The sequence below is a fragment of the Scyliorhinus canicula genome, chromosome 17 (assembly GCF_902713615.1).
Source record: "Scyliorhinus canicula chromosome 17, sScyCan1.1, whole genome shotgun sequence".
Taxonomy (NCBI): domain Eukaryota; kingdom Metazoa; phylum Chordata; class Chondrichthyes; order Carcharhiniformes; family Scyliorhinidae; genus Scyliorhinus; species Scyliorhinus canicula.
Window position 1 is genome coordinate 92,603,635 of NC_052162.1, and position 17,650 is coordinate 92,621,284.

The 17,650-nt window shown below is 49.9% G+C and overlaps 2 protein-coding genes across 5 annotated transcripts in view; one reads left to right on the forward strand and one right to left on the reverse strand.

Moving 5' to 3' along the window:
- The window catches only part of LOC119952308 (sodium- and chloride-dependent neutral and basic amino acid transporter B(0+)-like), a 388,856-nt gene that overhangs the window by 133,507 nt on the left and 237,699 nt on the right, over positions 1 to 17,650 (reverse strand). The gene's annotated exons all lie outside the window — the stretch shown is intronic.
- Positions 1 to 17,650, forward strand: part of LOC119952307 (sodium- and chloride-dependent neutral and basic amino acid transporter B(0+)-like) — a 188,390-nt gene that overhangs the window by 33,773 nt on the left and 136,967 nt on the right. For all 4 annotated transcript variants that reach the window (XM_038775955.1, XM_038775957.1, XM_038775956.1 and 1 more), the window contains exons 4-5: positions 1,748 to 1,915; positions 9,445 to 9,583. In XM_038775955.1, coding sequence (XP_038631883.1) covers positions 1,748 to 1,915; positions 9,445 to 9,583 — 307 coding nt within the window. The remainder of the gene's footprint in view (positions 1 to 1,747; positions 1,916 to 9,444; positions 9,584 to 17,650) is intronic.

Here is a 17,650-nt window from a genome sequence, read left to right on the forward strand (position 1 = left end):
GAGGGTTCCAACCTCCACATGATGTACCGCAGCATGCCTGCTGTGCGCACCCGAGTGACCCAGGAGCCTCTTGACTAACATGACCCACCGAGATGAGTGTCTGTGGGATGGTGGAGCGTGTTGTGACAGCAGTGACGAGAGGTCAGTGTTGTCCACGGACTGGTGCTCAGACAATCTCGCCTGCAAGACAAAAGAAAAGGGCCAGAATTCTCCAGTATCCGGCGGGGTGGGCCATACCGGCGCCAAAGAGTGGCGTAAACACTCCGGCGTCGGGCCACCCGGAAGGTGCAGAATCCTTCGCACCTTTGGGGCCAAGGACAGCGCTGGAGTGGTTGGTGCCGCGGCAACCGGCGCCGAAGGGCCTACGCCGGCCGGCGCAAATTGCCACATGTGCAGGAGTGCCAGCATATTCCCAGAACCGCTGGCGTGATTCCTGTGCATGCACAGGGGGTTTCTTCTCCGTGCCGGCTATGGCAGAGCCTTTTAGAGGCCGGCGCAGAAGGAAAGAGTGCCCCCACGGCACAGGCCCGCCCGCAGATCGTTGGGCCCCGAAAGTGAGCCAGGCCACAGTGGGGGCCCTCCCCCGGGGCCAGATATCCCCCCCTCCCCCACCGAGGACACCGCAGGATGTCCTCGGAGCCAGGTCCCGCCGGTGCGGACCTGCTCTAATCCACACTGGCGGGACTGGCCGAAAATGAGCGGCCGCTCAGCCCATATGGGACCGGAGAATTGCCGGGGCACTGCCAACGGCCCTCGGCAGGTGCGCCGCAATCCCTGCCCCCGCCAAAAAAACGGCGCTGGAGAATTCGGCAGCCGTCGGCGGAGCGGGATTCATGCCGCCCCTGCCGATTCTCCGAAGAGGGTGGGTGTGCATGCATGGTGTGGTACAGGGGTGGTGCCAGGGCTGAAGAGGTGGTGACTCACCCTGGCTAGCTTAGAGGGGTTGCCGTACCTCACATGGCACTGGCTACCCGTCCGCTTGGCTCGGCTGCATGGGTGCCGGGGTTGAGGAGGTGAGTGTTGTAGGATGGGTGTGGCGCCAGAGGCTCAGAGGTAGTGACTCTCCCTGGCTGGTCTGGGGGGGTTGCCCACCCTCACACGACATTGGTTACCCATCTGCCTGGTGGGAACCGCTTGGGGGTGGGCGAGATTTGTGGGGTTGGGTTGTGTGGGAAGAAGGTGGTGCCAGGGGCATGGCACTGTTGATTCACTCAGGCCACATTGAGGAGGCCATGTAGCTTCTTCTGGCACTGCTGGCCAGTCCTCACAGTTAGGCCCATGGCGCTCACCACCTCGGCCCCTTCCACCCACGCCCAGTTGACCTCGGCGGGTGGGAGCCTCCTTCACACCCCAGGGAAGAGGGTGTCCTACCTCTCCTCCACAGCACCTATGCAGTATCACCAGCTCTGCATCTTTGAATCAGGGCAGCTCCCTGTGGTGCCATTGTCTTGGCTGGAATGTGTGCATGTGGGGAGTGGAGTGCTTATATGCAGCTCCAGTTTTTAAGGCTCTCCTGTGCCAATCTGGACCTCACCGAATCTAACGCCAGCGTGGTTTGGAATTGCACTAGTTCCATGTGGCGCGATTACCAGCCTATTAGCATATCCTGAATTGCTCCGGCAATGGCGCTCCCATTGGGTTCGCCTAGTATCCTGCATTCAATCCTGGCATCAGCACTTTGTCTTTCAAATGGAGAATCCTGCCCATCATGTCTAATTTACGATCTTGTTTTTCTTTCCATTTTCAGGTGTGGGTATTACTTCGTTCTTCTATTCTGCATTTGGCCTGACTTGCTACAGTTGCATCCTCGCCTACAGCCTGTACTACTTGTTCGCCTCCTTCCAATCACCCCTGCCATGGACAGACTGCTTCAGTTGGTGGGGCGCAGATGAAACATGCAGCAGGACTCCTAAAGGTACTGTCTGAACTTCTTTTGGGTAAAGTGTTGCATACGTGGGTTGTTGTTGAGCTGTCACATGGTCACTTTAAGAGTCTAGTCACATGATATTCCAGGACATCAATGCCTGCTTTCCTGGCTTTTGCCTCAGTCTCCAGCCATCTAATTAACCTCTGTTGATTATTGTGTTCAACTCCACGTGCTTCAGCATTACTGCAAGTACAATACAATACAGGATAAAAAGAAAACTGGCAACGAGGATGGGATTATAAAAATTATTTCAGAAGCGGTAAAGAAAATTGAAGGCTTCAACGGTTGATGTTGAGGCTGAGCAACAGTAGGTCAATGATCACATCTGACATCGGACCGGTAAAGTTGATAAGCACAAATTAATAAAGGATGGGTCCATACCTTAAATTGTGACCAGCACCCTGATGAGTTCAGGCTGCAGAGCTCCTCACATGTAGTAGAGTAAGACATGGAGGTAGAGTGGGATAGAGAAAAAAAATTATTGCATCGCAAGCTGCTACGATTGGCTTATTTAACATTATTAACTAAGCCATTTATATAAGAGAAGTTGCAAGCTGATCCCTGTATCACTGAATAATGGTTAGAAAATCTGGTTCCATGGGCTAATTTGAGGAAGAATTTGGAAAGAGGAAGTCATATGCAGAAGGATATCCTAGCCAACAAGATTTCAGAGGATATTAGGATCCCTGTTTTCATTTCCCCTGTACCATTGGCAGTAAAACATTTAATTTTCTCTGGTACAGCCCAAGAAACCTAACAAGAATTTATTAAGATATTAGAGGAACATAATTCACCGAGGCCATTAATAATCGTGGAGCAGCTTTGGTTTCACAGAAGATTCAGCTAGAAGGGAAGACTAAAGCACAGTTTGTTGCTGCCCTAACACGCCTCGCAGAGTATTGTGAATTTGGCGATTCTCTGGATGATACCATTAGAGACCATTTAGTTTGTAGGTTGAAGAATGCAGCCAATTAGAGCAGATTGCTAACAAAATGAAATTTAAGTTTTAAAACAGCCTTTGAGATAGCTGTTTCAATGGAGCTTGCGGTTAAAGAGGTTTCTCAGCTTGGAGCGGGCACGAGGATCCATAATCTGGTTGCTGCGAGAGGAAGTTCACCCAGCAACAGACATGTTATCGCTGTGCAAAAATGAACCGTTCACATGCTGATTGCTGGAGCAAGGATAGCCAATGCAAAAATTGTGACAGAATTGGTTACACAGCTCGTTTGCTGGAGTAAACCAATTTCTCCAGAGAAGAACGTTCAAAGAAAGAAAGAAAACACACCTAAAGGAAGAAACAAGCTGAATTCCACCTATGAAGATCCATGATGTCCGATAAGGTAAGTAAATGGCAGTTTATTTGGGTTAAAGAAAACGGCCACTATGGCGGCATGCACACAGTAAATCCCAGTCGGGACTATCGGAATGCCGGTACCCGTCCAGGCTGGCTTTTACAAATCAAGGTAACAGCCCCAGCTGGATGAGCCTTCGCCCACAAGTGCGTGAGCTCAAATTCCACTAGTCCCACGTGGAGATTGGTTAGTGTGCCCCTGTGGGCCTCGTAAGGGTTGTTACACCACCAAGAGAATTTGCCAGTGTAAAAGAAAATGATAAGAACATGAAGACACAGCACATCAATCTGATGAGGAATTGTAATTAAATGTACTTTCAGTTCAAGGTTCTGGTTCACATCCGTTCTGGGTAATTCCAAAATTGAAGGGATAACCTATAAAAATAGAAGTCGATATGGGGTCTGCCTAATTCCCAAGACTAGCTGTGAACAAAAATTGAATCACCTCCCTTTAAAACCAGGAGATGTCATTCTAAGGACTTACACCGAGGAAATACTGCCTCTAAGATAATACATCCAAAGTAGAGTTAAGTGGGAAAACTTCAGTGCTGCCACTCCACGTGGTCCCAGGTAGTCTTCTAGCTCTTGTTGGCTTCTCTTGGCTGGAAAAGATAAAGTCAAACTGGAGTGCTGTGAACAGGTAAGTTGATTCTAAAATGGGACTACACATCTTAGAGAAATACAGCAGTATGTTTGAGGACACGTCGGAGTCCATGAAAGCATACAGGTGACACTTCAGATCAAAGGAAAAAGCTAGCCTAAGAGTTTTATCATGGGAGTGTCCCTTTAAAAAATGTTTTGTCTTATCAAATGGTTTCAGTGATGTCATTGTGGGGGTGGAGCTGAGCTGTGGCTCTGTGTTTTACTTTTGTTTTTGAGCTGGGAACTTTTGAGAAGCTCTGAGTTTTTTGCTTGCTTTTACATTTTGGCTGCTGGATTCAAACAGACAAAGACCTTGGACTCTCTCTCTCTCTGCATTTTAAAAGCTATTTCCAGATTACATCATAACTTAAAAGTGGTAACTGTTTTCTGAAAGGAATTCAAACCTGTTGTTTTGAACAGGAAACAATAAGTACCTATACCAGGTCTTGAGTGCTGCGTGCTGGGCCACACCTTTGAAAAACGTTTTCTGGTTTATTGGATCTTGTTATCAAATTATAACAGCTTAAAGGGGGAATGTATTAAGGGTTATACATAGAGTACTGTAGCTGTATGGGGTATTTATGGTTGTAGTTGATAAAAATGCTTACTGTGTGTTTATAAAAAGGTTAACTGAATTTGTAGAATAAACTTTGCTTTTGATTAAAAGTGCGTAAGGTCTCTGTTGAATAACACCTGAAAGGTAGGCCCTTGTGCTCCTCATAACCAAAATCTATAAACAGTTATTGGTCAGGTTAACTCCATTATATACTTTGAAGTTTTCTAAACGCTGGCCCATAACAGTCTCAAGGCCAGAGCAGTACCCTATACCCTAGGTCCAATGGTAGAATCAGAATGAATGAGACTTGTGGATAGAGCCTTAGCATCCATCACTATTGGGTAACCCCTTCTGTGCCTGTAATGAATCAGGATGGAACTATACACAAGTGGGGAGATTTCAAAACAATCCGAAATCTGGCTCTATGCGGGTATCAATACATGTAATATGTCAATCTTGCTGTACTTCTATCCTGTTAGATTGGCAGACAAATCCTCAATCAATGTAACAGGTATTCACTAACTGGAAGGGTGGCACGGTAGCACAGTGGTTAGGACTGTTGCTTCACAGCGCAGGCATCTGGGTTTGATTCCTGGCATGAGCCACTGTCTGTGCAGAGTCTGCACGTTCTCCCCGTGTCTGCACAGGTTTCCTCTGGGTGCTCCAGTTTCCTTCCACAAGTCCCGAAAGACGTGCTTGTTAGGTGAATTGGATATTCTGAATTCTCCCTCAGTGTACCCGAACAAGTGCCGTAGTGTGGCGACGAGGGGATTTTCACAGTAACTTCATTGCAGTGTTAATGTAAGTCTACTGTGACACTAATAAAGATTATTATTGTTAGGAAGCAGATTTCAACAATAGACTTTAATATTACCTGTACATTCCTACGAGACCAAATGCTGTCAATCAGATAACCGTGCCAATGCTGATGCATTGTCACTTTTGCCTTTGGCTTCCGGTCAGGTACCACTTGGTGGTGAAAATATCTTCTATTTTGTGCAAATAAAGCACATTTTAATGACTGCAGCTCAGGTCCAACAACATATCAAAATGATCCTGTGATGGGGAAGGTACTGGAAATAATATTAAAAGGGAGAATAGCAGGAAGGCATCCTGAATTAAGACTGTATATTTCCAGAAGACCTGCGTTAACAGCAGAGCGCGGATATCTGTTGTGGGAGATCAGGGTAATAATTCCACCAAAGAGTAACAAAGAGTATTTGAACAATTACATGAAGGATATCAAGGTACAGCACGAATGAAGGAACTCACACGGAGCTACTTCTGGTGTCCAGGAATCGATACCCAAATAGAAGAAGCAGGACTCTGCCAGTCATGGATGGGTAAGGAACTCACCACTGTTGTCCTCATTGCACCCATGGGAGAAGCGTAAAATGACTTGGAAATGTTTGTACATTGACTTTACTGGTCATTTAAAGGGGCACGTGTTCATGATCATTGTAGACTGGCACAGTCAAAGTTGGCCAAGGTGATCCTAATGAAGTCATCAACCATGCAACAAGCCATCAAAAAGCTCAATGAACTGGAACAAACTGTGAGTAACAACGGTCTACAATTTAAAGGTCAGGAATTCGAGAACTATTTAGAGATGAGTGGAATTGAATGCCTAAACTTAGCACTGTTGTATAGCAAGGCGATCAATGCAGCAGTGTTGAAACACAAACAACGTTTATTGAACTAAGGCAAACTGAACAGCACAACTAACACACAAGTCTTCTTCCCACAACTCCAGCGATAACTCTGGCCAAGCTCCAATAGTCAGAATTGCACCTAAGCTCCTGCTGGACATACGTTGGCACGCTGTGACCCCATAAGCTCAGGGTCAGTCATGTGGCCCACGAAACATCGCACAAGATTATACGTGTGTGAGCTGCAAATATAAATAATGTGACTTAATTGGCAGGAGAAATAACGGGAGCCTTTCGACATTTCGGCCCCAACTTTCAACCTCTGAATCAAACGGATCAATTTTCCAAAACAATGGCATAACTATTCGACTGTAGATGATCTTTTCCTTTATAGTTTTAATTTTGTTGAAACACAAATGAAGTTCCTTGAACTGAGGAAAACTGCATACAATGGACAGCACAATTAATACACAGGTCTTGTTCCCACAACTACTCAGCTAACTCTAACCAAGCTCCAATGGACAGAAATTCACCTAAACTCCTGGTGGGTGTATGCTTCCCCCCTGTGTCTGCATAGGCTCTGGGCCCAGCATGTGTCCCAAAAAATATCACCCCTTAAAGGGGCCATGCAACTACAAGCACCTTATCATCCACCCACAAATGGTTTAGCCGAAAGGTTTGTTCAGTCACTGAAGTATGCACTGAAAGCCTGCAGAGATCAAGGTTCATTAAATCGCCGCTTAAACAGTTTCTTGCCAATGTATCTCAATACGATACAAGTTGAAATTTTATTAACTCCACAGGGAACACCCCTTGATCCAAACAAAACTGCATTAGTCCAAGCTTTGTATGATGCCTCCTAAGGAGCGGCGTGAACAATTCTGGCGTCGGGCCGCCCCAAAGGTGTGGAATCCACTGCACCTTCAGGGGCTAGGCTGGCACCAGAGTGTTTGGCGCCATGCCAGTCAGCGCGGAAGGGCTTGGCGCCACGCCAACCGGCTCCGAAGGGCCTCCGACGGCAGGCGCGAGTTGGCGCATGCGTGGGAGCGTCAGCGTGTGCTGGTGTCATCCCAGCGCATGCGCGGGGGATCTTCTCCGCTCCATGGAGGTTGACAGCGGCCGATGCGGAGGGAAAGAGTGCCCCCACAGCACAGGCCCGCCAGCGGATTGGTGGGCCTTGATCGTGGGCGAGGCCACCATGGGGGCACCCCCCGGAGCCAGATCCCCCGCGCCACCCTGAGGACTCTGCAGGCCGCCCGTGAGCCAGTAAGGTCCTGTTGTGATTTACACCGCCAGAAGTCATAGTTGAAGGATAAAGACATTTAGGACTGAGCTGAGGAGAAATATCTTCACCCAGAGAGTGGTGAATCTGTGGAATTTGCTACCACAGAAAGTAGTTGTTAACTACACAAATCAATGGGCCAGTGCCGTGTTTTCCAGAATAATCTTAGGATGAACCGCCTCCATACCATCAGATTGTGTGACTGTGACTTCTAGTCAATCAGCAGAAACAGAGATTGCCGAAGAACCCCTTGCTGCTACTCGTCTTCCTTCTAGGCTGTAAAACCTTCCAAGCTAGACACATCTTCTGAAGACCTGGAGAAACCTCTAAAGTCAAGGACAATAAAATATCTGAAGAGCACAGGCATGACCTCACAGCTGTGACTTGTGTTTCAATCAGGCTTAAAAAGGTCCTGGGTGTCTCCCTATTAAGGGAGTCCATCAGGGGTCTCCCTATTAGGGGTCCCTGGGGAGACTCACTAATAGGGGGGAGAGTGGGGTCCATCAGGGCGGGTCTTCCTAGTTATTGAAGATGAGAGCTGTACTTTATCAGAGTTACAAAGTCAGAGCTCAAAGTGTGGCCAGGGCAAACTCCTAATCCAGCTCCTTGCTTGCTCCAAAAACCAATTCAAATTGAATCCAATTCATGGTCCCCACAAGAGAGACATACCAGATCCAGGGATTACATCTGACCTCACACTCATCTTCGCCAAAGGGGAATGGCCACTGTGAGTAAAATTGGCTTTATTGGGGACTAACGAATCAATGATGGAAGTGTTATAAACCAGGGTTTAGAGAACCCCAAAGTGTATCATGGGGTTCACCTGGCCCACAATTTTTATTAGATTGTGGAATGGGGAGCACACGGACCACTCTACAGGTGTGGTACAGCAGAAATGGAAAAGTATTTTTTAAAGCAAAACAATGTTTATTCTATGAACTCAAGTTAACCTTTTTAAAACAAACAGTGAACATAGAACAGTACAGCACAGAACAGGCCCTTCGACCCTCGATGTTGTGCCGAGCAATGATCACCCTACTTAAACCCACGTATCCACCCTTTACCCGTAACTCAACAACTCCCCCCCCCCCCCCTTAACCTTACAGGACACTACGGGCAATTTTAGCATGGCCAATCCACCTAACCCGCACATCTTTGGTCTGTGGGAGGAAACCGGAGCACCCGGAGGAAACCCACGGGGAGGACGTGCAGACTCCGCACAGACAGTGACCCAAGCCGGAATCGAACCTGGGACCCTGGAGCAGTGAAGCATTTATGCTAACTACCATGCTACCGTGCTGCCCCGAATCTTCGCAACCATTAATTCAAATACAACCTCCAAAGTCTACAACACTAAGTAATCCTTTCAGCTTTCCTTTTAACATCCATACGACTTAAAACACCTTTTACCAGAAGCACATCAGGTTAAAGTCACTACTGCTATTACTGTTATAAATCACCAGGATGGATTTACAGTCTTTAGATTACAGAGAGAGATTCATACACTTCTTGCTGTGACTGCAGCTACCAGCTCTGAAAACAAAACTAAAACACACCCTGCATCAAACAATCTAAAATGAAAGTAAAACGCTGACAGCCCAGCTCCACTTACTCTCTGACATCACTGCAGTAGTAAACACCCATTTCTTGAAGGTATTTTCACTACAGATATTTATATACACACCCATTTATGAAAACCCATTTCTTAAAGGTACCCTCACATGACAAGAAGTGAGGATTCTGGTTGAGCAAATTAGAAGCTCAGTAAACATTATGGTGAGCAGAGGGATAAAGGCTGGACAGGATTGTTGGACAAACCCAGACAGTTCACTGGTGTCTTTACCGAGTCTGGACTGGGAATCTTCACTCGCACGCCAACATTACTGATTATTGACTACAATCCAAAGAGGTCCGATGAATCACTGAGCTAAGATTAACAATAAGTGCCTGTCCTGCCAATGATGCACATGTACCAAGAATTAATTATTTTAATCCTTTTGTGAAATGGAATTCTAAAACACATTTCCCATTTTCCAGATCCACTCTGCAATCTCACTCTGGATCATGGATATTTTGAAATTGTGAATACAACATGGCTGCATGTAAACAATGAAACTTGTCCAAATGGATCAGAAATCTACGTTCCTCACCAGGGTCCGAGTGAGCACTACTGGGAGTAAGTAATTGACTACAGATATCTGCACTGTAACCTGCACAGTTCTACCAGTAGCTTTGTCTTGGGAAGGTTTGTTGGGTTTAATGAGTGAAAAGCTGTTTGATTTAGATAGAGTTACTATTTACATCATATGCCTGTTACAATTTAATGGGTTGTAATATCCAAGTGCCAGCACTTCACTTTGGGCAGGTACATCTAAATATGGGCTGGAGAACCATTACTTCACTCAGAGGTTCAGAGCTATGGGGTGGGATTTTCTGTTTGAGAGACTAAGTGCTGACTCCTAGCCTGAGTGGCAGCTGTTCCACAATCCCGATGGTGTGCGACTGCCAGATCTATTCAGGACATGCTAATTGTCCAGCACCCGCGCCACGTGGAACTCGTGAAATTCCAACGCATGCCGACATGTGATTCGCTGAGGTTGGGAATGGCACTGGAGAGCCTGACAAGCTACAGCCGGACATAAACACCCCACTCCCCACACATTCTCATTCCAGCCAAGAAGATGCCACGATGGAAAACGGCCCCAAGGTTCGCGGATGCAGAGCTGGAGATATATTTGGATGCCATGGAGGGGAGGCGGGACAGTGTGCTTCCCTGGGTAGGAAGGAGGATGCCACCCACTGATGTCAACTGGGCCTGGTGGAGATGGCAGGGGCGGTCTTCGCGATGGGGCCCCACCGCGAGGACCGGACACCAGCGCCATTAAAGGTTGCACAACCTCCTCAGGGCGACCCAGTGAGGCACCACCCCCATCCCACACCCATCACTTGCTCCCCCCACCACAAACGGCCCCCCGCAGGCGGACTGGCAGGCGGTGCTGGATGAGGATGGGCAACCTCCCAAGCCAGCCGTGGTGAGGCAGCAGCTCCGTGATCCTGCCACCACACCTGTCCCACACCTGCTCACCCCTGACCACCCCCCTCACTGCCATGCGTCCCCCGCCAGGTGGACCAGCAGGCAGTGCTGGGTGAAGATGGGCAACCTCCGAAGCCAGCCAGGGTGAGTCACTATTACCACACCCCTATCAAGACCGCCGTCCCACACGTCCGTAACCCAACCACCTCTTCGAAGGCGATCAAACCTCGCCTGCCAGCAGTCTGCTCACACCCCACGTTACACCACGTGCCAAGATGCATACCGCCCACTGAAGGGTGTGACGGATGGGCTGGAGTGGGTGCAGAGAGTGTGCTGGATTGGCGGGGGCTTGTGGTGTGTGGGATGCCGTTGATGTGGGGGTGGGTTTTCCAACGATGGCACGGCTAGGGCACCCAGGACATTCAGATGTACGCCTGGGGTCGCTCTCAGAGGCAACAGGGGACTGTACCTGAGATGTGGGGGGCCCATGTGGTAGGGCCTATCCGCTGAGTGACCCACCACCGCTCACCACCCCCAGGACCACTCCCCATCAAAGACCCCATCGCCACCTCCCCTGAAATTCTGTTTGCCTGTGTGATGAACTGACCAGCATGCATGCAGGGATCAGGTTCTTGATTTATAAGGGGATCAGGCATTATGGAGAGAAGGCAGGGGAATGGGGATGAGAAAAGTATCAGCCAAGCTTGAATGGTGGAACAGATTTGATGGGGAGTGGCCTAATTCTGCCCCTATGTCTTATGGTCTTATCGCCCAGGCAGACAGTGGAACGTGACACCAGGGCCGGGGTCAGACTCTATCAAGTGATGCGGACTACAAGAGCTCATCTCACTGCAGGCAACTATCACCGCCCCATCCTATGGGCCAGACCCAGTGATACTGCCAACCCAGGACCAACACCCTGTGGTTAAGCTGGTGGGAAGCTCGAAGGGGGATTGAAGTGGTGGACTGGGGGGGGGGGGGGGTTGGCATTGGAGTGCAGGAGGAGGGGTGCAGGGAAGGAATTGGTTGGCCATTGGGACGAGTCCTGGTATTCATCCTTCCCCTCCACCAGCATGTCCCACCTCTGGTGCACGATGTTGTGGAGGATGCAGGCGGCCACCGCAATTTGGGAGAACCTCTTAGGGCTACACTTGGGATTCCCACTAGAGCAGTCCAGGCACCTGAACGTACCTTCAGAACACCAATGAACTATTTAATGATGCCCCTGGTTGCTGCACGGGCATCATTGTAAGGGTTCTCCGCGTCAGTCTGGAGCCTCTGAAGAGGCCCCATTAGCTACAACTGCAGCAGATAACCCCTGTCAGCCAAAAGCCAACCCCTCATCCGAGGGAGCACCGGAAGATGTCTGGAACTGTCAGGTGCGCTAGGAAAAATTAGTTGTGCACGCTTGCCGGGTATTGGACACAAATGTGCGTGATGTGTAGCCAGTGGTCACACAACAACTGCACATTCATGGAAACCCTTCGGTTAATAAATAGCACCCCCGCAAGCGGCAGTGCTCGTAGGGGGACATGCGTCCCATCGAGGGTTTGGTACGTTTCGGCGTAGCCCATTCGGCGTGGCCGATTCGGCGTCAGGGAAATAATTGGCTGATTCGGAATGGCCGTTTAGGCGTCAGGACATTTCGGCGTCTCTTTTAAAAATATTTTAAAAACCTAGTTAAAAAACCTTCATTAAAATGCCGAATTGGCCACGCCGAAACGTCCCATTCCCCTCTCAGGAGCAAAGGTGAAATGGTTCCAAGGTTTTGAATAAACCTTTTAAACCTTCACCTTCCGCTTCACCTCGCCGGCTGCTGTCCCCCTGAACTGGGCCGCCTGTCCGCTTCACCTCGCCGGCTGCTGTCCCCCTGAACTGGGCCGCCTGTCCGCTTCACCTCGCCGGCTGCTGTCCCCCTGAACTGGGCCGCCTGTCCGCTTCACCTCGCCGGCTGCTGTCCCCCTGAACTGGGCCGCCTGTCCGCTTCATCTCGCCGGCTGCTGTCCCCCTGAACTGGGCCACCTGTCCGCTTCACCTCGCCGGCTGCTGTCCCCCTGAACTGGGCCGCCTGTCCGCTTCACCTCACCGGCTGCTGTCCCCCTGAACTGGGCCGCCTGTCCGCTTCACCTCGCCGGCTGCTGTCCCCCTGAACTGGGCCGCCTGTCCGCTTCACCTCGCCGGCTGCTGTCCCCCTGAACTGGGCCGCCTGTCCGCTTATTTTCAGAATGTCTCAAAAGCAGCACGATTAATGTTGAATTGTTTTTCAATTGGTAATTTTAAAACTTCATTTAGAAATCACTATTGATTTTTCCAGTAATAATGGAGCTAGCTGATATCTGCCTTGAAAGAAACTTAAATGAAGATCTGAGAATTAATAATCAGTTTTAAAATTGGAAGGCAATAAAACAAAGCTGTTCATATTGGTTATTGAAATTACAAAATCCATTTCTAACCTTAAGAAATTTGACTATTCTGGGTTAAACATAAAGTACTTCCTCACTGTTGGGAAAGAGTTAATGTTCCCTAGTTTAAGTTAGAATTGGGGTTTTATTATTTAATAAACTGCAAGGATAGGGATACAGGAGGCACTGTTTAGTTGTGGAGGAATGATTACTGAACACAATAAACTGGAGTCGAGAAAGGTCAAAATGTGCTTTGTAGTACTTATTATAGAATTATCATCAGAGCTTAACACTCACCTTCTTTATGATCGTTCAAGGAAAATACAAAATTCACTGCCCAATAGTAAGGACCTGCGGGCATGCTATTCACTAAGAGCAAGAGCAAGACCGATATTAAATGTCTTTCTAACCTGTCTTTCTGAAGCCTGTCCCGCCGCCGGAAAATTCCTCCGCCGAAAAATTCCTCCGCCGAAAGGGCTACGCCGAATGGGCCACGCCAAAATCCCATCCGCCCCATCGATCACCCCCTAGACTTGGGACGGCCTGTGATGGTGGTGAACCCCGCTGCCCGGGAAACCTGGTAGGCTTGTTCCACATTAATGTTTATATAGTGCGCAGCCCGGGCATATAGGGCATCCATCTTGGGGATCTGGGACAGGTCCCCACCCGGACCCCATTGCGTAAAGGTTCAGGGTGACTGGCAGGTTCTTGAACGACAGGTGCTGCCGATATACATGATGCCTGATGCAGACCCTCCTTCCCACCTCCTCTACGGCACATTGGATGGCTTGCTCTCCATCCTCATCAGCTGACCCCTGCTTCTCTGGAGCAGGCTCCTTTTCTGTAGGGTCATCCCCAAGCAGTCCCTGTTTGTGAAGCACAGTGTGCCTACAAGGGCCGACGCAGGCAGGCAGATGCCAACTATTCCTGGCTGGGCTCCAAAATCCATTGTTGGCAGGTGTATAATGATGGACATATTAGCATGGTGAGTACGTCCGTGCCTATCCAGCTCCAAGGGGCTACACGATGGCCCTGGCTTGCACTGCTGCCCCTCCCTCTTCCCAATCCCACCCCCACTCTGCCTTCCACACCACATGCCTGGCCCCACCGGTGCCTGGCTTCTAACAACGCCACCCGTCCATGCCGGCATGGGTAACGGTGGCTGGCGCTACTCATTTCAGCGATACACTCTGCGCCCCTGTCTTGTGCTCTGCTGTAGAGTCTACTGTGCGTGTTCTCCTTGGGTGGGCCGTGTAACAACCTGTTAACGGGGTGGCACCTGATTGTGGGATGGGGTACTACCATATGCCACCGACTGGTGCCATGTTTGGTGTAATGCGTGTGGGAAGGACCCATGGATGGGACTGTCCGAGAAAGGCGGGCACCTGTTGGGACTGTAGCTGAAGTGTGTTGTGGTTTCTGTGTATGACGCATGGGCTGGGCCTACCTGTTTGGGGGAGGGTGGGAGGAGCAGGGGCGCAGTAGGCAGACGGGGCTTGATGATGGCCAATGGCACTGTGGGTGGTCTAGCTAATGGTGCTACTGCTTGGGCATCTGCCTTGAGAGGGAGTGAGGGTAGCCTATGATGATTGCCAGCAGGGAGGGGAGGGGGAGGGGGAAGGGACAACCCTCGATGGTTGTCAGGGAAGTGTGCACAGCCTGGTGTTTGTCCAGGGGGGGAAAGATATGTCCATGGTGGTGATGGTTGGGGAGAGAGAGCGAGGGGGGGGAGGGGGGGGAAGGAGGGGGTGGGGGGGAGAGAGATAGAGAGAGAGAGAGAGAGCGAGAGAGAGAGAGAGAGAGAGAGCTGACCACTTTAAAGATGGCGCCCTGATCTCTGTGGAGCTGGGTGCCGGCTCTATTGGGCCCCAGCCGCCAGAGTGATGGAGAGAACCAATGCCACTCGTTTTTTTCATTAAAAAGGCTCACAATCTGGAGTGCAAACTGCTTTGAGCAACTGGAGAATGACAGACCAGGGGCGGGATTCTCCCCTACCCGGCGGGGTGGGGGGTCCCGGCGTAGCGGAGTGGCACCAACCACTCCGGCGTCCGGCCTCCCCAAAGGTTCGGAATTCTCCGCACCTTTAGGGGCCAAGCCCTCACATTGAGGGGTTAGGCCCACGCCGGAGTGGTTGGCACCACGCACTGGCCCGCCCGCCAATCGGTGGGCCCCGAACGTGGGCCTGGCCACTGTGGGGGCACCCCATGGGGTCCGATCACCCCGCGCCCCCCCACAGGACCCCGGGGGCCCGCTCGCGCTGCCGATCTCGCCGCCACCAGAGGTGGTTCAAACCACGGCGGGATTGGCCTCTCAGCGGCGGGACTTGGGCCCATCACGGGCCGGAGAATCACTGCAGGGGGCTCGCTGATTGGCACGGAGGGCACGCCGATCGGTGGGGCGTGATTCCCGTCCCCGCCAATTCCCGGGTGGCGGAGAATTTCTGCCACGGCGGGGGCGGAATTTTCGCCGTCCCCGGGCGATTCTCCGAGCCTGTGCGGTGTCGGAGAATTTCGCCCCAGGTTTCAGTCTCAGCCTGACACTTTTAAATAAATATGGTAAGTTTCCTCCCCTAGTTTCTAACACTGAAGGCTAGCAAGGCAGTGAAACATTTACTGAACACTTTAACTTCTTCAAAAGAGATGCACCACTAGAATTCTTAAACATTAAGTAGTTCCAATAATCAGTGACTGATTTCCTTTTCTCTGTGCGTTTAATTTTGTCCAGTGTTATGTTTGACCCGTAGACCTGGGAACTGAATGGGGGAAGGTGTCTGGGAGCAGGGTGCATGTTTAACAATATGAAGCAGCTGAATTCTTTGGCAGACACAGACTAACTCAGGTAACTTTAACAGTGTAATGCAAGACATTAGGTGAAGCCCTTCAAATCACATCAGCTCTCCAGGGAATCTCATCAGCTTCCACTGTTTAAACAAAAATTTATATTTCATAAAACAACAAAATAAAGGGTGAAACAAAAAATTGTGAAATGTAATCTAAATTTTTATTGACACATTGGATAAAGTGCAGGATCATTTTGCGAAATTTTTTAAAAATAAATTTAGAGTGCCTAATTCATTTTTTCCAATTAAGGGGCAATTAGCATGGCCAATCCACCTACCATCTGCATCTTTGGGTTGCGGGGGTGAAACCCACGCAAACACGGGAAGTACGTGCAAACTCCACACCAACAGTGACCCAGAACCGGGACCAAACCTGGCACCATAAGGCAGCAATGCTAACCACTACGCCACCGTGCTGCCCTAATTTTATGCAAATGTTAACAAAATCAAATTAATGCAACGACCAGCAAAGATGAATCAATCCGGAAAAGGGATAGAATAAGGATCTTTAAATTCAGGAAGGTGTTTCATAGGCTAAATATCGAGAAATTGTTTCCACTTGTAGATGAATTGAAAACAAGGGACACATGAATGGGAGTGTCAGGAAGAGATTGAAGATAATTATAGTCATTTCTTCAGAGATTGAAATGAAATGAAATGAAATGAAATGAAAATCGCTTATTGTCATGAGTAGGCTTCAATGAAGTTACTGTGTGTGGTGAATGTAACTTAGTAATTCACACTGTATTTACCAATACCATTGTAAGCACAGTAGCGTAATCCCACCACTAGGGGGAGTAGCTCTGGGAATGCTCAGGAGTTTGTACATGGCTCATCTCACGACTCCTCCCCCTAGACTGCTGTATAAATAACCGTGTCCAGAGCCAGCCTGCAGTTCATCGAGAGTTCAACGGGTAACAGGCTGGCTCTGTAGTAAGTAGATTAAAACCACTGTTCATATCTGAAAGCACGTGTCTCGTGAATTGATGGTTCCATCAATTTAATCTACTTAAGAACAGTGGGATCGATCATGGAATCAGCCCTCAAGCCTGGACGCCTGGAACTCGACCCACAGGATGCAGAGGCAAAAGAAATCTTCTCCCACTGGCTGCGGTGCTTTAAGGCCTACCTGGCAGAAGCGAGCACAGCTGAAACAACAGAGGAACAGAAGTTAAGTCTACTGCACGCGAGGGTGAGCCACAGAATCTCTACGCAACTAAACTTGGCCGGTTCATATACTGCAGCGCTAGCGATACTCGATAAGATGTATGTAAGGCCCATTAACAAAGTTTACGCACGCCATGTGTTCACAACTCGCCGCCAGCGGCCTACAGAATCACTCACTGAATTTTTAAGAGAGCTCTATAATCTATCGAATGACTGTAACTATCAAGCGGTTACCGCGGCTGAACATAGAGAACTTGCTGTACGCGATGTTTTTGTAGCGGGCCTCATCTCTAATTATGTGCATCAACGACTGCTGGAAAAGGGGGCCCAAGACTCAGAAACAACTGCGGAAATTGCTACCACGATGGAGGTCTCCTTCCGCAGCCTCACCTTGTTCCCCGCGGACCCCGCGACCCAATCATGGGCCCCCGACCAACGATTCCCCCAGGCCTGTGCCACGCGGCCGCCCAGTCACCATGCTGCCCCAGCCAGCCACTATGCTGCTCCAGCCAGCCACTATGCTGCTCCAGCCTGCCATTTCTGCAGCCAGAATCAGCACCCGTGGCAGCACTGCCCGGCCCGCAACGCGACCTGCAGCAGCTGCGGGCGGAAAGGCCACCACGCGAGAGTGTGCCTCGCAAAAAGGGCCCCAGGTTCCAATTCCCCAGCGGCACGAAGTAATCGCTCCCCACACCAGCAGGCCCACGGGGCCCGAAAAGCTGTGGCTTATACCCCGACCCCGCCCCCTTCCGCCACGTGCGATCCATGGGGGCCGCCATCTTGGCAAGCCTCCACCACGCG